The 24,479-nt window shown below is 40.4% G+C and overlaps 2 protein-coding genes across 2 annotated transcripts in view; both read right to left on the bottom strand.

Annotated features, from left to right (window-relative positions):
• Positions 1-24,479, bottom strand: part of LOC140726964 (proteasomal ATPase-associated factor 1-like) — a 474,892-nt gene that overhangs the window by 40,002 nt on the left and 410,411 nt on the right. The gene's annotated exons all lie outside the window — the stretch shown is intronic.
• The window catches only part of mrpl48 (mitochondrial ribosomal protein L48), a 45,253-nt gene continuing 30,033 nt past the window's right edge, over positions 9,260-24,479 (bottom strand). Inside the window, exons 7-8 of the mRNA XM_073044017.1 lie at positions 20,224-20,313; positions 9,260-9,424 (exon numbers count right to left, since the gene is read on the bottom strand). Coding sequence (XP_072900118.1) covers positions 9,350-9,424; positions 20,224-20,313 — 165 coding nt within the window. The 3' untranslated portion in view covers positions 9,260-9,349. The remainder of the gene's footprint in view (positions 9,425-20,223; positions 20,314-24,479) is intronic.

Raw genomic sequence — 24,479 nt, 5'->3', positions numbered from 1 at the left:
GGAGCTGGAATCATGAACAGGAGAAGGCATGGCAAAATCTCAAGAAAGTGCTCACTAAAGAACCTGCATTGAAATTCTATGATGCTGAGAGACCCATCAAAATCTCATGTGATGCATCTCAAGCAGGCTTAGGGACAGTATTACTCCAGAAACATGATAAGGAATGGCTGCCAGTGGCATATGCACCTCATTCATTATCTGATACAGAAACAAGGTATGACCAAATTGAAAAAGAATTGTTCAGCATTATACAAGGGAATCTGCAGATTCTGGAATTTCAAGCAACACACACAAAATGCTGGTGGAACACAGCAGGCCAGGCAGCATCTATAGGAAGAAGCACTGTCGACGTTTCAGGCCGAGATCCTTTGTCAGGACTAACTGAAAGAAAAGATAGTAAGAGATTTGAAAGTACAACCCAGATCATACATGGTCCAAACAGAAGAAGGAGCAGTGTTAAGAAATCGTAAAGACCTGAAGAAAGAGCCAACTTCAGAGTTTCAGTTAACTGATGCAGACCAGATGAAACATGGAAATAACAACGAAACACAATAGACAATAGACAGTAGGTGCAGGAGTAGGCCATTCGGCCCTTCTAGCCAGCACCGCTATTCACTGTGATCATGGCTGATCATACACAATCAGTACCCCGTTCCTGCCCTCTCCCCATATCCCTTGACCCCGCTATCTATAAGAGCTCTATCTAACTCTCTCTTGAATGCATCCAGAGACTTGGCCTCCACTGCCTTCTGGGGCAGAGCATTCCACATATCCACCACTCTCTGGGTGAAAAAGTTTTTCCGCATCTCTGTTCTAAATGTCCTACCCCTTATTCTTAAACTGTGGCCTCTAGTTCTGGACTCACCCATCAGCGGGAACATGCTTCCTGCCTCCAGCGTGTCCAATCCCTTAATAATCTTATATGTTTCAATCAGATCCCCTCTCATCCTTCTAAATTCTAGTGTATACAAGCCCAGTCGCTCCAATCTTTCAACATATGACAGTCAACAAGAACTGTGTGAACCACTTAGAAGGTCTACTCGTGTTCATAAATCCCCAGAGGGACTGACAGAGACATGTTAAATTATGCATTTGCTCTGGTCAATGTTGCTAATTGCTTTTCTTTTTAAGGAAAGGAAGATGTGGTGATATGACGTGTAAGAACGTGATTGGAGAGAGTTCTGAGCATGTGCAGGAATGATAGAAAGATCGAGAAACATGGCATTGTAAGCACGTTGTGGTGGTTGTTAAATAAAAGTCTATTCTTCCAGAATATGGTTCTTTATTAGTAACCCACGGTACATATGAATATAAAGAACACAACAATCATTAACCCAGTACTGAAAGTAGATGAATACCCTCTGTCTAGTATAGAAGATATCTTTGCAAACCTTTCCAGGGGGAAACACTTCAGAGAAGTGGATTTAGCTGAGGCCTACCTACAGATGGAGATGGAAGAAGAGTCCACAGTGTTTTAAAGTTCAAAGTAATTTTATTATCAAAGTACATATATGTTCACCATATACAACCCTGAGATTGATTTTTGTGCAGCATACTCAACAAATACATAGAAAAATAACCATAACAGAATCAGTGAAAGACCACACCAACTTGTGCATTCAACCAGTGTGCAAAAAGACATCAAACTGGAAAAACACAAAAAAAGGAATAATAATAATAATAACAATAATAATAATAATAATAATAATAATAATAATAATAATAATAATAATAATAATAATAATAATAGATAAATCAACAATAAAATATTGAAAACATGAGATGAAGAGTTCTTAAAAAGTGAGTCCATAAGTTGTGGGAACATTTCAATGATGGGGCAAGTGAAATTAAGTGAGTTATCCCCTTGAGTTTAAGATCCTGATGTTTGAGGGGTGACAACTGTTCTCAAATATGGTGGTGGTTGTCCTGAGGCTCCTGTACCTCCTTCCTGATGACAGCAGTGAGAAGAGAGCATGACCTGGGTGGTGGAGGTCCCTGATGATGGATGCTGCTTTCCAGTGACAGTGTTTTGTGTAGATGTGCTCAATGATTGGGAGAGTTTGCCCATGATGAACTGGGCTCTATCCACTACTTTTTGTAGGATTTTATGTTCAAGGCATTTGGTGTTTCCATACCATACTGTGATGCAGCCAGTCAAGATACTCTGTACTACACATATATTGAAGTTCATCAAAGTTTTAAATGTCATCCGGAATCTTCGTCAACTCCTAGGGAAGCAGAGGTGCTGCTGTGCTTTCTTTGTAATTGCAGTTACATTGCCCAGGACAGGTCCTCTGAAATAATAACATGGAGGAATTTGAAGCTGTTGACCTTCTCCACCTCTGATCCTCCAATGAGGACTGGTGAACGGACCTCTGGTCCCCTTCTCTTTAAGTCAATAATCAGCTTCTTGGTCTTGCTGACATTAAGAAGTTGTTGCTGTGGCGACACTCTGCCAGAGGTTCAACCTCCCATAGGCTGATTCATCACCACATTTGATTCAGCCAGTGACAGTGGTGTCAGCAAACTTGAATATGGCATTGGAGCTGTACTTAGCCACGCTGTCATAAGTGTAAAGTGAATAGAGCAGGTGGCTAAGCACACAGCCGTGTGCTGATGGAGATCATGGAGGAAATGCTGTTGCCAGTCCAAACTATCTGGGGTCAGTTTGGATTGGCAGCAACACTCATAAAAGGCTTTATCGCTATAAAAGGCTTATTTTTAGAGAAGCATCTGCACCTGCACTCTGGCAGAAAGCTATGGATTGGGTGCTGCAAGGCTGCTCAGGCACTCTGTGTTACCTGGATGACATTATTGTTACCAATAAGGATGACAAGGAACATCTCCAAAATCTCTCAACAGTGAAAAATAGGTTATATTATAGGCTCAGAGCATGATGTAACAAGTATCAGTTCTTTAAACCAAGCATCACCTACAGTAGTCACACCATTGACACACAAGAATGTTGAGAAAATTGAAACAGTGGTGGATGCCCGAAGGCCAAAAGGCGTGTCACAGTTGTGGCCTTTTTAGCATTGACAGAATTCTCTCAAAGCTGGCCACTCGTTATTACAGATTCGGAAGAAATGGCAATGGAGAAAGCAGTGTGAGGTGGCTTTCGAAAAGGTAAAGGGAATGGTGACATCAGAGTGAGAATGTACTCACATTACAATCCACATCATCCAGTGAAACTTGCCTGTGACACCTCGACTTACAGTACAGGTACAGTCATGTCACGTTATGAGTAATGGAAATGAACACCTGTCGTGGTTTCTCGTGCCCCACAAATGACCAGCAGACGCAGAAGATTCTTCAAGAAGTATTAAACTTTAATTTGCAAATCAAAGCTGAGACAGTCATTGAGCTAGTCGCTGATTGCCCACCGATCCTTGGACATAGCATTTTTTATAGCAATCTCCTGGTTTAGTTGCATTAGCATATCCAATCGGTCTATAGTTGCGTATCACAAGTACATCTGCTGCTATTGTTTCTACCCATTGACTTAATCATGTTCTAATCTACATCTCTTAGCTACCTCTTATTAACACACCACTGTCTTCTACATTCTTAAGATTTCATTCTCCTACTAAATTGGGTACATGCATAGCGAATAGCAAACTCAGACTACATAATCTACATCTCTTAGCTATCTCTCATTAACACACCATTGTCTTCTACATTCTTAAGATTTCATTCTCCTACTAAATTGGGTACATGCATAGCAAATAGCAAGTTCAAAGCTGACTACATAGTTTTGGTTGCACAGCAAACAATTTCAACCTTTATACTCCAATAAACCCCATAGCCTTCGCATCATGTGTCATTACTGCTGCAGAGAAAAATTACGCACAGATTGACAGAGAGGCCTTGAGTCTGGTTTGGGGTGTAAATCATCTAAACCAGTACCTGTATGGGAGAGAGTTTACCATTATTGCTAATCATCATCAACCACTAGCGTCCATTTTCAACCCACAGAAGGGTATGCCACCAACAGCTGCAGCACAACAACAGAGGTGGGTTTTGTTTCTCGGAGGACAAAATTACAAGATTGAATTCAAGATGACAACTATTCCTGGAAGTGTTGATGGATTGTCCTGTTTACCATTGGAAAAGGAAATACCTGAAAATTTACAAAAGAGGTCACTTCTCTTGATGTATTCTCCCTGAGCAAATCAAAAATCTCTCTATTATGGCAGAGATGATCTAAAGGGAAATCAGAACCACACTCTCTGAGTGGTAACCCGAAATGTCTGGAATGTGCGGCAAAAACTACAGTTATCCCATTTTTCCCAGCACCAGGGATGAATGTGCCCTTGAGAGACATTACCTTATGTGGGGATTGAGGGTTGTTGTACCATCCAAGCTGAGAGCTGAAGTGTTGGAGGAGCTACATGCTGGTCATCTAGGCGCAGCCAAGGTTTGTCTGATGGCCTAGGATAGATCAGCAGATCGAGCAGCTCACCGAGCATTGTTCAGGATGGCAACACATCCATAAAATGCCCAGAGCTGAATCTCACTATCCCTGGGAATGGCTTGCATTGCTCTGGCAGCGGAATCATGTGGATCGTGTGGCACAAATTTCTTGGTAGTAGTGGATGCAGCTACAAGGTGGCCTGAAGTTTCCCCAGTAGCCTCCACTACAGCCTCACACACTGTTGATGTGTTGAGAAGCCTCTTCTGAAGGACTAGTGTCCCAGAGCTCTGAGCAATTGACCAGTTTGTTGCTAGACAATCTCAGTCACTCCTGAAAATGAACATCTGCACAGTACCACCCATCTACAAATGGCTTAGTGAAAATGAAAAGGTTTGTCCAGAGCTTAAAGAATGCAATGTCAACAGTGCATACCACACTGACACTGAACCAGAAGCTCACTAATTTCCTCCTTGCATTGTGCAATGCAGCACACTCCACAACTAACAACTCACTAGCTATGCTGTTCCTGGGTCGTCCCCTGTGCTCACGCTTGGATTTCCTCAAACCCAGTCTCAGAAGGAGTACGCATGACAAACAGCCCAAACAAATTGTTGGCTCCTCAAAAAAAAGAGGTTTGATGTTTCACGCCTGGACAAGCAGTCATAGTGAGGGACTATAACAGTGATCAAAAGTGAGCACTGGGAAAGATTAAGGCCAGAATTGAACCACTCTCTCACACAGTGGAGTTTGCATCTGATATCATCTGGAGATGAGGAGAGCAGAGTCAATTGCTGGAGGAGAAATGTGTCCAGACCTGTCAGAATCACCTCCTGTAGTCCTAGAGTCAACTCCTACAAACACCGCGAAGGAGGCCCCAAAACGTGAGATCGGTTCACAGGCACGTCTCACCTGCCAAGCAGAGTGACAACCACTCCCCACCCCGCCTTGTCAGAAAAGACATAATCCCACAAGAATAAGAAATCCTCCACACTGACTGTATCTTTAGGCCTGAATAAGACAATTTAAAATGTATGTCTATATTGTAGTTGTATTATATATATATTTAACATATATACATATTATATATATGTATGCAGTATACTGCATGACTAGAGAGCAATAAGTTACTAAGTTGTGATGTATTCCATATTGAGTTGGAATTTATAGCTAACCAGGGAGGAGTGTAGGGTATTTAATATTTAAGTCATTTTTGAGTAAGCATTCTTTGGTATTTACATAATTCATTAAGAAGTTTATGTACAAATTACATGAATGGCATACATCACAATTGCACCATGTTGTAAGTGCGTGCCGCACTAAAGTAAAAACTAAATGTAAGTGAGCTATCCATGGTTCTGTATTTTTCTTTCAATTAGTTTTACATTTTTGTTACAAAACATAACACAAGAGACTTTAAGTACAGAGACACAGAACGAGCAATGGAGGGAAGGATAAAAGAAAAGTCCTCTGATAAGGTGGAAGGTAGGAGGGATTTAAAGATAACAAAAGGATGATGGAAACAAAAAAAATTGATGAGACAAATTCACAAAAATGTATTGAAAGGTATAAATGATAAAATATCTATTTCATATAGTAATTGTAGATGAACATTTTGTGGTATGAGGCCACTTAATTGCTTTTTTTCCACAAGGGAAAACAGAAGAGCATCAACAAGTAGGAGGCAGCTACTGGCTCTTCAAGCCTGCTGCTCTATTCAGTAAATTAATGGATTATCTTGTATTTCAGCTTCATTCTCCTGCACTAATCCCATGAATACAACCTCACTAGTTTGCTCTCTTTATGCACAGTTTCGTTTTATATTCCTTATTGGAATTTTTAAAAATCTTGCAGTGAGGACACTGCTACAAAACATCAAATTTCACAACATATGTCAGTGCCAATAAACCCGATGCTGATCTATCAATCTGTGTTTAATATACAGTTGGAAGTGTCAGAAATCTATGCAGCTCTCATTACCATTTCAAAAATATCAAGGCTAAGGGATAAACATCCAGCCAGAGAAACTTGCTATAACTTCAATGTTTTCATTCCCAAACTGCTATTTGGAAATCTATTCTAAATTCATCAGAGTTCTATCAAGCCTAAATTTCCCTGTCAATTTAAATCATGTCTCCTTTTAAGCTCAAGGATATCTTTTCAGTTCTCCACCAAAATTGTAAGGGATTGTTGGCACTTTAATTACCACGGGCACTTCTGGAGCTGCTGCCTCTTGTGTTTTACATCTTATGTGCTCATTTTCACTTTGGGATGACTTCTTAGACAGATTTCTTAGTCTGTAGACTTTTAGCTAACGCTGTTAAATCATGTTTTCCCCACACCCTCCTACCAGTAGAACAGCAGTTAGAAGTGAAATACCCACATTAAACCTGTTTGGCATTTCAAAGTAGGCTTCTTTCTCTAGGGAAAATGCACTTGGCTGCTTGCAGAATTGTATGGGAAAGCTATTTCCAAAAGGCACAGGAAAATCTTGGCTAGGATTGCAATTTGAGTAATTTACATGTCAAACCACCGGCCTGGATCCACGTACCATCTGTCTCATCTTCCCTTCTTTTTAACTCTCATTTTAACTTTAAACAGTACAGTCTTTAAATTTCTAGTTAGGTCTATCTTGTTCACCCACTTCCACTTATAACGTTTACTGATAAGTTTTGTTATGGGATTATATTAAATGGATGTTAGAGTTCTGTGAATTTGATACAACAAACAATTAGCTGCAGGAACTCAATGCAGGAGTGTGTTAAGGAGTGATTCAGATCTTGATGCAAGATTCAACCTGAAACGTTGACAATTTACTTCTTCTCACAAATGCTGCCCCACTTCCTGAGTTCCTCCAGCAGCTTGTTTATTGGCCCCATTTTCAGCATCAGCAGTCTTTGGTGATTCTATGAATGTGATGAAGATCTAATATCTATCTGGGCTCTTCAGTTATCCTCACATGCTGGAACATAAGACTTTCTTTGGGCAGATATTACCTACATTATGCAAACCTCTAATGTTGCCCATTAGGAAATAAGTGTCAGAACATTAATAAACAAACATTACTTTTATCACCAGAAGCAAAGTAGAGAAAGTTAAATTATACTTGTGTTGTTAATCGCAGAAAGCTCAGCTGAAGTGACTGTCCCTAGAGATTGATTAATAATATAAACTCCATAGAAGCTGATGATCATAGATGAACTTCGGTCAGGCTGGAGGAGTCATCCTTTCAAACTTCAATCGCATTTTAACATAAATGATGTTTTTGCTAGAGTAGGTGCAATATTTTTATATGTATAATATTGTCAATGAGCACAATAAATACTTAATTTTTTATCAATTATTATGCACATATTAATATAATTTCAAAATAATATTTGATTTATTTTAGACCAATACAATAGACACTACAATACAACTAAGTGAAAAGGCTGTTAGGAATAACCATACAGACTAATTAACAAACAAAAAGCAAACTGTTGGAGAAACTCAGTGGGTCTTGCTGCTTTTGTAGAGGCAAAGGGATGGTCTACAGTTTGGGTTGAGACCTTACATCAGGTCTGATACAGAGTCTCAACGAAACGTCATCTTACTATATCCATTCTGGCCTAATCCCACTTTATAAAATTTGGCTTTAGCATTCTAGAGCTCATCTTAATAGTTACCGTACATAGAAACATAAAAAACCTACAGCACAATACAGGCCCTTCGGCCCACAAAGTGTTGCTGAATATGTCCCTACCTTAGAATTTACTAGGCTCACCTATAGCCCTCTATTTTTCTAAGCTCCACGCACCTATCCAAAAGTCTCTTAAAAGACCCTATCATATCCGCCTCCAGCACTGTTGCCAGCAACCCATTCCACGCATTCACCACTCTCTGAGTAAAAAAACCTACCCCTGACATCTCCTCTGTACCTACTCCCCAGTACCTTAAACCTGTGTCCTTTTGTGGCAACAATTTCAGCCCTGGGAAAAAGCCTCTGACTATCCTCACGATCAATGCCTCTCATCATCTTATACACCTCTATCAGGTCACCTCTCATCCTCCGTCGCTCCAATTTCTTAAATATTATGAGAGTACCTACCTCTACACTCTCTTATGCAAATATATTTATGTGCACAGCATTATACCAAAACTTGCGCACAAGGCTAAATGTGTCATTGATTCATCCATGACACTGCACTTGTTACTGAACACCTACTCTGATGTTTGTCAAGAAATGTCCAATGCAACCTTCTCATTATATTGTAATGTCCAATTTTTTTAAGGAGTAACTTTAAAAAAGAACCTCTCAAGTTATTACTTAGCATTTTCAATAGGTTAAATATTAGACCATACCAACTATTATTCATGCTCATGTTAAAGCGCATTGTTTAGTCATTGTATACTTAGCATTACCTTTTGTGAATAGTGATGTAATGAGAATAAATCTAAAAAGGAAGGAATAACACAGATGGAAATGTAAATTTGACAGAAACTAGCCAAAATCTGCCCAACTAAATCCATCAAGATTGCAGTTTAAATTAGCCATTCAGATAACAATGACACATATGAAAAAAAAGGTATGTCACTTGAACCCTGACTACTTAGTACACATTTATCCATCCTACTTTGTATACTATTTTTATTTCAAAATAGATTTGTAAATAGCTTAAATGAAACAAGGAGTCCACTTCTGGCAGACGATTTTTAAAATCAGGTTGGATAAAAGTTTATTATTGCAAATGGAATGCCTGAAATCTCATGCCATTACATTCACTAACGACACCCATACCTTTCAGGTTCATATTTAGAAATAGCTGCATGTGAATTATAGGAAACAAATTTCAAGACAGTGAAATCACACAAGATCACAAAAATTTAACATTTATTTTATTAAATATATAATACAATCACAGATCTAGATGCCACAATTCAAAGTAATCTGGTAAACAGTCAATTCATCTGTGCTAACAGTCCTTCTAGTTCTGGTCTAGCCTTGAAGCGGGCATGGAAATCAGCTTCAGTGTGCTGTGGAAACAATGAAAACCAAGTATTATCTGGAACATGTCTTATGGTCTTAAAACATCAAAACTTAACATTGTATTTTGGAAATCTAGAACATTAGCACCTTATCAAATAATATTTTGAAAAACCTTAAAATAAGTATTTTTATAAGGAAACAAACATTCACAAATAAAAGAATCGTCGCAGTGCAGGACGAGCCTATTTGACCCCAAGAGTCAGAACTGATTCTCTGCAGTCTCATTCCAGTGTAATTCCCTTTTGAACACCATGTTTCTGCCACCCTTTCAGCCTTGTTAGCAATACTGAAGTCCATAGAATAAAATGGTAAGTGGCCACAAGAGTACAAAATTGTTTCAAAAAGAGAAAGAAATATTTGGGTAAGCATCTTTATTGTTAAGCTCGGAATGCATTAAGCCATGTTCAAATTGCTTATAGATCTAATATATTAAATCCAATATGGCAATGGGGATATTATTTATTCATAAAGTGTATTAAAGTAGTTTTCTTTCATGATATAAAACTATAAAGTATGGATTATGGAGTTGCATATGAAGTTTGTTACTAAAAGGGGAGGGAAGTTTTGATGAGAGGGAGGGGGGAGGGGGAGATGTCCTTGTTTAACTAGTAGGTAATGAATAAAACAAGAAGACTGGGTTGGACTTCAGCATCATGAATGTCAAGATGCAGATTAGCAAACTTAGAGGTTTGTTAAAGAGCAAGGAAAACAGCCTGCAAAATGACATCGGCAGAAAGGAGATGGAGCTCAGTTTAATATTTCATGATAATGCCTCAGATCTTGCACACTGCAATGAATTGTTAACTGAGACCAAGTCCTGACATATAAACCATGAAAAAAAATCACGTGATCTAATATAGACCAGCTCAATGCTATAAACAGCAGATGGATGCTAAAAGAACCATGTTATGAAATCTCTTGTAGAAGATTTTGTCCTCAGGGTGGGTATGTCTACATGTGCACATACTTATGTTTTCACCTTGATGCTCCCATTCAAAGACCCACTTCCTAGATATTGTTCTTCAAATTATATAATATAAATCCTTCCAGAATTTTGTATATCCCGCTTTCTAATTGAACATGAGGAAGTATTTATTAAAAGTAGCCAAGAACATTCATCCCATTGTGTAAGGGAGAGAAGATGAAGTTCACTGGATTGAACTATCTGGGTTTTATTTTTAATTATTCCTTCTTAAAAGATAGGCAATACTGTAGGGCTATATTAATTTCCCAACCTGTGGGAATTAGGAGTCAACGACGTAATGAAGGATTGGAATCATGTATCATCTGGAGTACATGGAGTATCAAATTCCATTACCTCAAGGACATTGGCATGAATTTGCTTACCATCGCCTATAATAGCAAAGCACAGATCTACCTGCTGTGGCACTAGACTGCAGTTTTGCTATAAAAATTGAAAATGCAAGAAAGCAAAGTGTGCTGATTTAATACATACCCTGTACCTCTAATACCAAGATAACACTACATAAAATTAGCTTGATTCAAAGTCACAACACATATTTTGCATCACAAACTTGATAGTTTTTTTAAAAATGCTAAACTGTTTAACAATAAAATATTAAAAGAAATGTTTAAAGCTAATATTATTTCAGAAGGGGACAATGAGTGCTGAATGAGTTAACTGTTTAAACTAAGTGTTTCATTTCATCTTTACTGAGCAGTTACTATTTGCTCAGAAAACAATTACGATCTGTGCAAGTAGATTTGAGAGGAAACGTGAATAACACGTTTCATCTCAGATCTGCTCTTTCAACCCTCTGCTGTCTTTCCACATTTATAATGGTATTCAGATTGGCTGAAGCATTCCACTGTCCATCAGTGTAGTCTGAATGGTGGAAGCACCTTTGATGATCCACTTAGGAAACCCTGCACAGAAAAGCTTCAACTGTTAGCAAAACCCTTGAAAATTTCAGCAGTTATTATAGCTCAGTATAATTTAATAGTTTAACTGTGTCTGATATTCAGAGAAACTTAAAACTATTAAAAACTTGGCAAATATTTTAAAAAATTAAGGTAATCTAAAGCAAATACATTAAACTAAATTAAAACCATAAAATACTCATCGTCCCCTTCAAATTCAAGCTCAATACCTCAGCAAAAATACTGGAGAACTCAAAAATATTGAGATTTTGCCACTGAAAACACAAGAGAGTGCAGTTGCTGGAATCACACAATCCTCTGGAGGAATTCAGCAGGTCAAGCAACATCATTAGGAAGAAATAAACTATCAATAGTTCAGGTTGAAACATTGCATCAGGACTGAGAGCAGAGAGGTGAGATGGCCAATGTAGAGAGAAGAGGCTGAGGCAAGAAAGGATTCCCAGGAGACTGGTGGACTAAGGAGGGGTGTAAGAAAAGATTCCCAGGAGACTGGTGGACTAAGGAGGCGTGTAAGAAAGGATTCCCAGGAGACTGGTGGACTAAGGAGGGGTGTAAGAAAAGATTCCCAGGAGACTGGTGGACTAAGGAGGGGTGTAAGAAAAGATTCCCAGGAGACTGGTGGACTAAGGAGGGGTGTAAGAAAGGATTCCCAGGAGACTGGTGGACTAAGGAGGGGTGTAAGAAAGGATTCCCAGGAGACTGGTGGACTAAGGAGGGGTGTAAGAAAAGATTCCCAGGAGACTGGTGGACTAAGGAGGCGTGTAAGAAAGGATTCCCAGGAGACTGGTGGACTAAGGAGGGGTGTAAGAAAAGATTCCCAGGAGACTGGTGGACTAAGGAGGGGTGTAAGAAAAGATTCCCAGGAGACTGGTGGACTAAGGAGGGGTGTAAGAAAGGATTCCCAGGAGACTGGTGGACTAAGGAGGGGTGTAAGAAAAGATTCCCAGGAGACTGGTGGACTAAGGAGGGGTGTAAGAAAAGATTCCCAGGAGACTGGTGGACTAAGGAGGGGTGTAAGAAAGGATTCCCAGGAGACTGGTGGACTAAGGAGGGGTGTAAGAAAGGATTCCCAGGAGACTGGTGGACTAAGGAGGGGTGTAAGGTGACAGGCAGGTGGTGCCAGGCAGGGGAGCTGGAAGACTGCTGAGGCAAAGAGGGAGAGGAAAACAAAAAAAGATGGAGCAAGGTGGGGGGGGAGGGGAGTGTGAAGATGGAAGACAGCTGCTCGAGGGAGATAAGCAGGAACACAAACTGCTACCAGAGCTGGATTCGGGTAGATAAAGATGGGAGAATCAGAGGGTCAGGAGGAGGACTGAGGGAGGAGGGTTACGTGTATTGCCCTGGTAAAGGTTTCACTGCTAATGTAATATTCTTTCTGTAGAAGCAATGTTCGGGTTATGATTGGAGATAATGGGTGCTTTGGAATGTGAGCCATCCAGTCAGGGGAGCAGGTTTTTTTTTGAGTACCTGACACTGGTATGAACTGGTGGCTTGGTTTGGCAGGAGATGAAGAGAGATGATGCTGAACAGAACTGGTTGTAGGATTCGACCCGATGGCGGACTGTGATTCAATGGAACAAGCGGAGGTCAACTGAGAATCGGTGAATACGACTTTTGCAAAAGTTGAGCTTCAACTTGTGCACATTTGACTGTTTAACTATAATGGACCCTTTTTGTTTTTTTGCTTTCTTTTCCTTACTAACTCTTCAGTTAACATTCATAAATATGATTCCTTTAATCATATGCAGTGTGCTATTTATTTCTTGGCACCGAGTTGTAACAGGGTAGCAAATTACACAGCATTCACACAAACCAAGGTTTAGGGTGGGGGAGCCGTCCCAATCTCACGGATTTGGCGGGACCAGAGTGTGTTCCCTAGATGTACGCAGCCCAAGGAAACTAGGGTTTGATACACAAAAGTGGAAAATTCAATATTCATGCCTTTGAGCAATAGACTACTCAGGCAGAAGTTCAGATGTTGCTCCTCTAGTTTGTTTTGGGTTTTTTCCTTCAGAGGAGAAGGTGAATAATGACCAGGTCAGTGTGTGAATGGGGAGTTGAAATGGTCTGCAACTGAGTGCTCAGGACGACCACCGCAGACTGAGCATAGGTGTTTTGCAAAATGGTTCCTTAATCTGTGTTTGGTCTCACAGTCGTAGAGGAGTTCTTTCCTCCCACCAATGCTGCTCAACCCACTGAATCCTTCAGCAAGTTATGTGTTGCTCCAGAATTAGTTCCTGGGGTGCTATGAGCTCTATTTAAGGTTCTGAATCTGTCAATAAATTTGGAATTTCTGACCAATAATGTAAGTGCATAGTCCTGCAATTACTGCCTTTAAATGGCTAATGGCAGACAGTCGTCATGAGCCAGCAAGACAAGCCCCACACTACGTTCCTTATCCTTTACCTCTCTCCAGCAGGTATAAAGCTGAGGCACACCATTAACAACCTGGGACCTGTATTTCACAGCAACACCCAAATTCAGAACTTCCCATCCTTGCTTTCAAACTCTTCGCACTCTCTTGTCTTTTCCAGTTTTCACTGCTTCTCTGGGTCTGGCCTCAAACATCTAATATTAATTGCCTCACAGTGGCAATTAATCTAACCTATAGATCTGGAATTCCCTCTCCAAACCTCCCTACTTCAGTTTTTTTCCACAAAACCTCTCTCTTTAACAAGACTTCTGATGTTCTGTACATAATTATTGTGATTTGCTGTCAAATTATTTCATATAATGTTCCTGGAATGCAAACTGCGACAGTTTACTATATTATAGGCACCATATATATATACAAATAGCAGATGAATTTTAATTTCTTCAGTATTACTGTAGTGTCACTTTTACATCATTTATTCCTTGCATATTGTGCACAGAAATTTAATTACACTTAGGACTTTTCCACTAGATTGGCATTTGATCAAACACAGAATGAAGGAGTCTTTTCCAATGGTAAAACTATTATGTAAGTTAAGGATTAATCATATATTTTCCCCCATAAGTTAACAGATCCATAGAGCAAATGATTACTCTGAGGTGACAAGCAGAAAGCAGTCAACGTAGTATGCATAACATTTCAAAGGATCTTCAATAAGGTGTAATATTAAATATTTATGAAAAAGGTTAGGGCAGGTAAGTCAGGGACCAAGTGGTGGATTAAACAGAAAAGCTCTGCTGAGAGCTGAACTGAAGCTCACGCAGTAATGATTTTTGACTCAGTAATTGAATGCGTGATATCAAAGTTTTATAATGATGCCCAATTGGGAATTAAGATGACAATGATGAGAAATGCAACGAATGCAATACTGAAATACTGATCTCATCGCTGATTGGGTACATGGCAAACTCCCCGTGTTTTGGATCTGGACCATATGTTTCCCGTTCTGCCTGGTGACAGACCATGCCATTGGATGGTTGATTGGTGACCTGTAACTGATGCTTCACATTTTCCAAATTTTTTCCAACAACCTTGGACATCAAATGCTCAGATGTGCTAGCCGTCAAGAGATCTTGCCTGCAGGCAAGCCTTCACATGGGAGCAACTCTTCTGCCTCCACGTATGCTTAAGGGAAAATATACCACCACAAAGCATCAGTTAAAGGCCATGCAATCAATCAACGACATAATCTTCTCCCGACCTCACAAGTGAGTTTTCGTAATGATAACCAATCAGCTGATTGATAAGTATATAAAGGCCAAGCATTCGGAGGACACACCACAAATGAACATGGATGTATACGATAGAATGCTGTTTCTGAACTACAGTTCAGCATTCAGCACAATAATTCCCTGGATGTTCAGAGACCTCAGCCTGCACCCCACCGTGTGCAGCTGGATCCTAAATTTCCTATTGGATCGTCGACAGGTGGTAAGGATGGGCTCCCTCACCTCTGCCCCTCAATACAGGTGCCCCCCAGGGTTGTGTCCTGAGTCCATTCCTCTACTCCCTTTACACCCATGACTGTGCTGCCACACACAGCTCCAATCTGCTGATCAAATTCACAGATGACACGACTTTGATCAGCCTTATTTCTAGCGGTGATGAGACAGCCTACAAAAGAGAGGCTGACACCCTGCCAGAATGGTGCCAAGATAACAACCTCTTTCTAAATGTCCATAAATCAAAAGAGCTGATTGTGGAATACAGGAGGGATGGAGACAGGCTCGCTCCAATCAAAATCAATAGGTCTGTAGTTGAGAAGGTGAGTAGTTTCAAGTTCCTTATTATACAGATCACTGAACATCTCACCTGGACTGTGCACACTGGCTTTGTGGCAAAAAAAAAGCACAACAGCGTCTGCTCCACCTTAGACAACTGAATAAGTTCAGCATGAGCCCCCAAATCCTCAAGACCTTCTACAAGGGCACCATTGAGAGTACAGTCGGCCCTCCTTATCCGCAGATTCCGCACGCGTGGATTGAACCAACCACGGATCAGGAAAACCCGGAAGTTCTCTCTCCAATGCACTCGTTGTTTGAGCATGTACAGACTATTTTTTCTTGTCATTATTTCCTAAACAATACAGTATAACAACTATTTACATTGTATTAGGTACTATAAATAATCTAGAGATGATTTAAAAGTACAGGCAGTCCCTGGGTTATGAAGGAGTCTTTAAGTCAGATTTGAAGTCAGAACAGGTACATCCGGTATTATTTAGTGTCAGTTAGTCAAACATTTTTCTTAGTATATAGTATATATTTTATTTTTCTCTGCATATAAAGCTTAAGAAGCATACATATTTCAATAATTAAACCACTGCGTTGCTTAGTAATAATTGTAGCTTTCATTGGGGCAGGGCTTTTCACATGCTCCATTAAAATTGTTCCGATCGTTGACCGACTGTAGCCTAACACTTTTCCAATGACCGATGGCGTTTCACCTCTTTCTGATCGCTTTATTACTTCCACCTTATTTTCAATCATGATTGTGATTATTTTCATGGACAGAAGCATTGCAGATTCAGAGCTGTGCCGGGCCCTAAAGACCACCACACTGAGACAGGTTAAATAAGGAACTTGAGCATCCGCGATTTTTGGTATCCGCGGGGGGTCCCGGAAGCAATCCCCCGCAGATAAGGAGGGCCAACTGTATACTGACTGGCTATATCACCGCCTGCTATGGAAACGGCACCAACCTTGATCGCTGGGAACTGCAGAGAGCCCAGCGCATCTGTGGATGTGAATTTCCTTCCAATGAGGATATTTACAGCAGCAGGTGCATAAAGAAGGCCTGGAAGATCATCAGGGGCACCAGTCACCCCAACCATAAACTGTTTCAGCGGCTTCTGTCTGGCAAATGGTACCGCAGCATTAAAGCCAGGACCAGCAGGCCACGGGACAGCTTCTTTCTACAAGCCATTAGACTTATAAATTCACATGTCTGTATTCTATTCTCATATGGTGATTAAAAGTTTGCAAATGAGTTGTCAAGATCAGAGAACAATTCAACCCAACAATCAACCATCCAAGCTACACATTTTCCAAATTATTACTAATACAAATGTTGAGAATTTCATTCTGATAGAATTTATGATCATAGTTCTTAATTCCAGGTAATTAATTAGATTTTATCTTTGTGTCTTCACACTTTTAAATCTCACCACTTCATTTTTGTTGGGTTTAACTTAACTTTTTTATTCCCCATTCTTATTATTATTGCAGGATTCATTTTTCAAAATTCACCCTTGGATATTGTTCCCTTTATCTGCAATTTTTAAATTAATGTATATGCAACAGATGAATCAAACGATGATCACAAAGAGAATGAAGAAGCCAAATACAATCAAATCCGGGGTCTTGTAAAAAATACACCTCCATGACAACTATATTGTAACAAATTGTGTCAAAGCACTTCACAGCAGCTTTATCACCAAGTGATAATGAGCCATATAATGAGATGTTGATGAAGTTGGCCAAATGAAGAAAAAGATATAGGTTTAGGGAGAGAATTCTGTTGCATACCATTTTTACAAATAAAAACACCAGTATTTAGTAGTAAAATAATCAGATTTTGAGACATTCAAGATACCACAAATACAGAAACATATTTTTAAGGGGTTCTAAATCCAGAAGAGGATACATAATTAATACCAAGACCCTGAAGGGATTTGAAGATAAGGATAAGAGATAACAAAGTGAGAAAAGGACAGAAGCATCAAGAGGAATGGGATGATGTAAGTTAAAGGCAGCAGATCCTGTTTTGGGGATAGAATGAAAGATGTTATATTCAAGTGGAATGGACTGGGAAACCACGGAAGGCTGCTGGACCAGACAACATCCCTGGTAGAGTGCTCAGAGGATGTGCAGACCAACTAGCAGATGTTCTCACTGACATCTTCAACACCTCCCCGAGCAGCGCCACCGATCCAACGTGCTTCAAGGACGCCACCATCATCCCCATGCCAAAGAAGTCTTCAGTGTCCTGCCTAAATGACTACCATCCCGTTGCACTTACATCCATCATCATGAAGTGTTTAGAGAGGCTTGTCATGAGGCATATCAAGACCCTGCTGCCCCTCTCACTGGACCCCCTGCAGTTTGCGTACCGTCCCAACCGCTCAACAGATGACGCCATTGCCACCACCCTCCACCTGGCCCTAACACACCTGGACAAAAAAAGACACATACGTTCCGATGCTGTTCATAGACTTCAGTTCAGCATTCAATACAATCATCCCTCAGAAACTGACTGGAAAGCTGAGCCTACTGGGCCTGAACACCTCCCTCTGCAACTGGATCCTAGACTTCCTGACTGGGAGATCTCAGTCAGTCCGGATCAGGAGCAGCATCTCCAACACCATCACACTGAGCACGGGGGCTCCCCAGGGCTTATTGCTCAGTCCACTGATGTTCACTCTGCTGACCCACAACTGTGCTGCAACACACAGCTCGAACCACATCATCAAGTTCGCAGATGACACGACCGTGGTGGGTCTCATCAGCAAGAACGACGAGTCAGCTTACAGAGAGGAGGTGCAGCGGCTAACAGACTGGTGCAGAGCCAACAACCTGTCTCTTAATGTGAACAAAACAAAAGAGATGGCTGTTGACTTCAGGAGGGCATGGAGTGATCACTCTCCGCTGAACATCGACGGCTCCTCCTTGTTAAGAGCACCAAATTTCTTGGTGTTCACCTGGCGGAGCATCTCACCTGGTCCCTCAACACCAGCTCCATAGCAAAGAAAGCCTAGCAGCGTCTCTACTTTCTGCGAAGGCTGAGGAAAGTCCATCTCTCACCCCCCATCCTCATCACATTCTACAGGGGTTGTATTGAGAGCATCCTGAGCAGCTGCATCACTGTCTGGTTCGGAAATTGCACCATCTTGGATCGCAAGACTCTACAGCGGATAGTGAGGTCAGCTGAGAAGATCATCGGGGTCTCTCTTCCCGCCATCACGGACATTCGGACATTTACACTACATGCTGCATCCGCAAAGGAAACAGCATTATGAAGGACCCCATGCACCCCTCATACAATTTCTTCTCCCTCCTGCCGTTTGGGAAAAGGCTCTGAAGCATTCCGGCTCTCACGACCAGACTATGTAACAGTTTCTTCCCCCAAGCTATCGGACTCCTCAATACCCAGAGCCTGGACTGACACCTTGCCCTATTGTCCTATTTATTATTTATTGTAATGCCTGCACTGTTTTTGTGCACTTTATGTAGTTCTGTGTAGGTCTGTAGTCGAGTGTAACTTTCTCTTTTTTTTTTACGTAGCTGTCTAGTTTTTGTACTGTGTCATGTAACACCATGGTCCTGAAAAACGTCGTCTCATTTTTACTATGTACTGTACCAGCAGTTATGGTCGAAATGACAATAAAAGTGACTTGACTTGACTTGGAATGGCCTAGAGATAAGAAACCAATGTTCGACAAGGTGAAAATGGAAACAGGGAGTATAAATGATGAGTCATATGCTTATCTTTGGGTCAAATATAATATCAAGATTACTCTATTCTGGTTACATGTTAAGTAGTACTGGGTGAGACATGAAATCATCAGGTATTTACAGAGTTGAAGTTGAAACCAAAGATGATAGTTTTGGTCTTATATATTGGAGGTAGAGAGGGTGATGGGCCTTGATGTTATTAAATGAATAATCTGGTGAAATTAACAGATTTATGGTCCCCCGCACTAGAGCAAAAACAAATAGGATGACTGATTGTACTTAATGCCAAAGTCAAAATACTACAGCAGGACGGCAAGAAAGAAGGTCAACTTGAAATTATATACTTCGGCTCAGCCAGGAGAAATAATATTCTGCTTCACACATCTGCTGGTTCTGAATGGCTGGTTTAAAGCTCCAGTAGTCAAGATTTGATTGTTTTTCTCAGTAGCATGGAAACTAGGAATAAACACCTTCTGGGAATATCAGCATGGAAAGCAAACAAAATAAAAGAGCAACAAAGATGACTGTGTTAGATTATAAACACAGAGGAAGAAAAAATATTGCTTATAACTTGAATTACAAAATTAAATGAAGAATTACACATGCCTGTACAATTATTAGCACCTAGGCATTCTTCTGTTTTATTTTATTTACGATCTTGTTTCACCCAGTCAAGAGCTCAAAAATAGCTTACCCAACCTAGGGAATTAATAAATAGGGGAATGTGGGAACAATGTGTCAAAATATAATTCAAGCTGGCGGGGGTTTGACGGTCTGTGTTTGCACTGGAATTATGCTACATTAGGCTAAATCAGCCAAACTCTGTGCTATTTGTGCAGAAAATATGTTGATCAGTTCTATACACATCTTTGACTCCTGGTTGTTTTGCTTTCTTCCTTAAAGTAGAGATACAACACAAAAGGAAACAACATATGTGCTTGGAGGTTAATTGGACTACGCTGTGAAAATGTTCAACATGATCAGCTTTGACACTTACTTCCTTGATGCACAGACGCACACCTTCTGGCTGATTAGTTTGGAGGACTTCCACAACAATCGGGACGAGAATTGAGCTCAAACCACTAACCTAAAAACATAAAGCACAATAAACACTGTTCGCATTTACTTTGTACAATATTAAAATAACCATGGCACACTGCAAGGTCCTTTGAAACATAAAGAACGTTCTAGGCTTGGTTTAATCACTAAGTGCACATATAAAATAAACTCACATAGACTACTGGCTACCAAATAAACTATCCTGTTGGAAAGTAGTGCTAAGGTTCAAAGATTCGCAGCTTGTATTTTCATGGGAAAATATGTGTCAGTGAAGCAGGTAACCTGGATACGAGATAAATGGGAACTGGATGTCAAAAGCCATCCCACATCCAGGCACAGCAGTCCACAAAGCAAACACTGTTTACAAATAAAGGACACACCGAAGGAAGTCATGCTGAGGCATATATTGCACTTTCTTCATTTTTTGCATTGTTTCGTGTTTCAGTCACAGTGTCATCTAAGTGGTACAGAATATTCAACTAAGTACATTAAATTCATTTTTAGTGTCAGAGATATGGAATTTGGAGAGTTCTACTCATTTATACATTTATTAAACTGTGAGCACAGGCTAAGCAGATTACAAAAACAACTGAAAAATAGGAATGAATTATAGGCACATGGGATTGATTATAACAGTGATCAAATGGTACACATTGATTATTACACTTGTATCCATAAGGTTTTTCGTGGCAACCTACAATAAGCTGTAGTCTATCTCCTTTATCGGGGTCAGACCTGTACAAAAGGGTCAAGCAACAATATGCCCCTTTTAATCATGCAAACTGAAAAACCTTCACCCAGGCATGTGGAAGTGAAGTCAGGAAACTACATTTGGATACAGGTAGTCCCCGAATTTAGAACAACTTGCACTTACGAACCGAGGAAGGAGAACGCTGTCCGCCATTTTAAGTTGGATCGCGACGCCATCTGCAATTTTAAGTCCTTGCCGTTGACACTGTGTTGAGTGTGTAACTTTGTATTTGGCTTAAATTTTTCTTAGCAAGATTCACCCTGAACACCCCCCCCCCCCCCGCCTTTTCCGGTCGGCTGGTGGCGCAGTGAGATCAGCACCGGACTTGAGTACAGAGGTTCCGGAGTTCGATCCAGTGACAGACCACTCCTGAGTGCGCTCTCCATCCGTGCCTGGCTGATGTCGAGCTCACAACTCGACTTCATAAAAAAAACACTGCCACACCTTCAGTTTAAATTCCCACACGGAATATCGTGGAGGATCAAATACCCAAACCCAGCACAGCCCCCACTTGTCCTGGCTCAGTGCGCTGGACTTTAGGATCCAGGGAATTCAGTGTGGTGGTCCTTAGGACCCAGTGGAGCTCGGGACCCACCGCCCGCAGTGTTTCTGTTGACGGGAAGTGATCACGATTGAAAATTAAGTGGAAATAATAAAGCAATTGGAAAGAGGCAAAACATCATCAGTCATTGGAAAAGTGTTAGGCTACAGTCGGTCAACAATTGGAACAATTTTAAAGGATAAAAGGATAAAGTGAGAATAATGGAGCATGTGAAAGGCCCTGCCCCGATGAAAGCTACAATTATTACTAAGCAACGCAGTGGTTTAATTATCGGAATAAATACGTTTCTTAAGTGTTTTATATGCATAGAAAGGTAAAATATATACTATATACTAAGACAAACGTTTGACTAACTGACACTAAATAATACCGGATGTACTTGTTCTGCTTTACGTACAAATCTGACTTAAAGACGGACTCAGGAATGGAACTCGTTTGTAACCTGGGGAATGCCTGTATCTTAATTCAGTTCAATATCATAAAAGCAAAATAAACAAAATGTACTTAGTGTGTTAAGAATTGTATTAAAAATCTGAAGGAACAAGCCTCACCAGTTCTGGGGGAAAAAAACGGATTGTTTGGTAGTAATTAAGACTTATAAAGCTGTTAAAATCCACTTATATTGAACTAAATGACCGCTGGTAGTTTCACACTGTTTATACAGCAAAATCCTGGCTACTGAATATAGTCCTGGATAGAGCAAGATGCAAAAATCCTGGAATTCATATTAAAAAGGGATGATGAAATGAAGTATGAAGCACTACTGACAACGTGGGTGGAGCAATTGGAAGTGGCCAAGAAACTCGATTATTCTTATTATTTTTCTAATCAGCACAGTAAAGGCGCTCTGGTCCATGATGTTGTGTCGATCTTTTAACATACTCAAAGATCAACTTAATGCTTCTTCCCAACATATCCTACTATTTTTCTATCATCCATGTGCCCATCGACATCCTGCTAAAATTTCCTTCATTCACCCTAAATGCAAGACCCTTGGTATCAGCCAATGCTGCACTGGGAAGAAGATGCCTCTTAGAATCTTGAACACCTCTACCAAATCAACCTCTCACCCTCCTTCTCTCCAAAGAGAAAAGCCCTAGCTCGCTCAAACTTCCCTCATAAAACAAGCCCACTAATCCAGGCTGCATCCTGGTAAATCTCTGTGGTCTCTCAAAAAGTTTCTCATCCTTCCTATAATGAAATGATCAGAACTGAACATAATACTCCAAGTGTGGTCTAACCAGAGTTTTATAGAGCTGCAATGTTACCTTGCGGCTCTTGAACTCAATTTCCCAAGTAACGAAGACTAATACACCATATGTCTTCTGAACCACTCTATCAACTTCCGTGGCAACTTTAAAGACTATGGCCATGAACCCCAAGATCCCACTGTTCCTCTACAAAGCTAAGAATCTGCCATTAACCTTGTACTCTGCCTTCAAGTTCAGCTTTCCAAGTGTATCACGGCATACTTTTCCAAGCTGAACTCCATCTGCCACTTCTCGGCCCAGCTCTGCATCTTATAAATATCCTGTTGTAACCTATGACAACCTTCTACATTATCCAAAACACCAACAACCTTTGTGAAATTTGCACTTCCACCTCCTCATCCAAGTCATTTATAAAAATCACAAAGAGCAGGGTCCCAGAACAGATCCCTGGAGAACACAACTGGTCACCAACCTGCAGGCAGAATACACTCACTCTACTACCATCTTCTGCTTCTGTGGGTGCCACACACTAATACAATTTGTTTTGTCACTTCTTCAAAGAATTCAATCAGACTTATGAGGCATAACCTGACCCTCAGAGAGTCATGCCAACTATCCCCAATCAGACTACGTTCCTATAAAAGCTTTTAAGTCCTTTCACTAAGAATCCCTTCCATTGGTTTGCCCACCAGTGGTGTAAGACTCACTGGTCTATAATTCTCAGGATTATCTCTATTACCACTCTTGAACAAAGAAATGACATTTGTTGCCACACTCTAATCCTCTGGCACTATTCCTGTGACCAGGGATAATCACCTTTCAGCAATCTCTTTCCCTGTTCCCTGTAGTAATCCGAACTGAATATATTCAATATATTATATCACAATAAATAAATACTCTTTTTTAGAAGTTGGAAATAAAGTCAGATTTTGTAGTTTCATCTTTAAAGTACACACATATTGTCTCTACAATCTGTAGCCATTGCTTTAAGAATGATAAAATTTGCATTTGGAACTAATTTGAAATGAATGTGTTACCATGTAATAAAACTGAATACTTCAAATATTTCTAGGAGACTATGAAAATTAAAGAAAGAGAAAGTTTTTCTATTTGTCAATGTGACAATGAGTTGAAAGGTTAGCTTTATTTGTCACAGATCATATAGTGAAAAGCACTGTTTCGTGTCAACATCCAACATGGTCTGAAATGTGTTAGGGGCAGCCCACGAGTGTCGTCATGCTTCTGACTTGCCAACTCGGCATGCCCACAACTTACTAACTTGTACATCTTTGGAATGTTGGAAGAATCTGGAGCACCAGCAGGAAACTCATGTGGTCAAGAAGAACATAAAAAAAATTTTTTTACATACAGCATTGGGAATTGAATCCCAATCTTACAGCTGGCGCTGTAAAGCATTACACTAACCGTTACATTACTGTGTTGCCCAGTTGTTAGACAAATCCCTATCTGCAGTTTTCCAAAGGAGTACACTCCATATCTGCAACGCCAGCTATTTCCTCATAAGAGATTAATAAAAAGTTCATGATATTCTGCTGAACCCACAGACAGAGTGCTTGGAAGTATCAATAACATAGCTTGGGAGAGGGCCACAGCCTTGTTTGGAGGCTTGTGTGCCTCAATGATCCCAAGATCTATGTTGGCTGGAGTCA

Source organism: Hemitrygon akajei, chromosome 4 (assembly GCF_048418815.1).
Source record: "Hemitrygon akajei chromosome 4, sHemAka1.3, whole genome shotgun sequence".
NCBI lineage: Eukaryota > Metazoa > Chordata > Chondrichthyes > Myliobatiformes > Dasyatidae > Hemitrygon > Hemitrygon akajei.
Note: the sequence above shows the minus strand (reverse complement) of the source record. Positions and strands in the feature narration are given on the sequence as shown.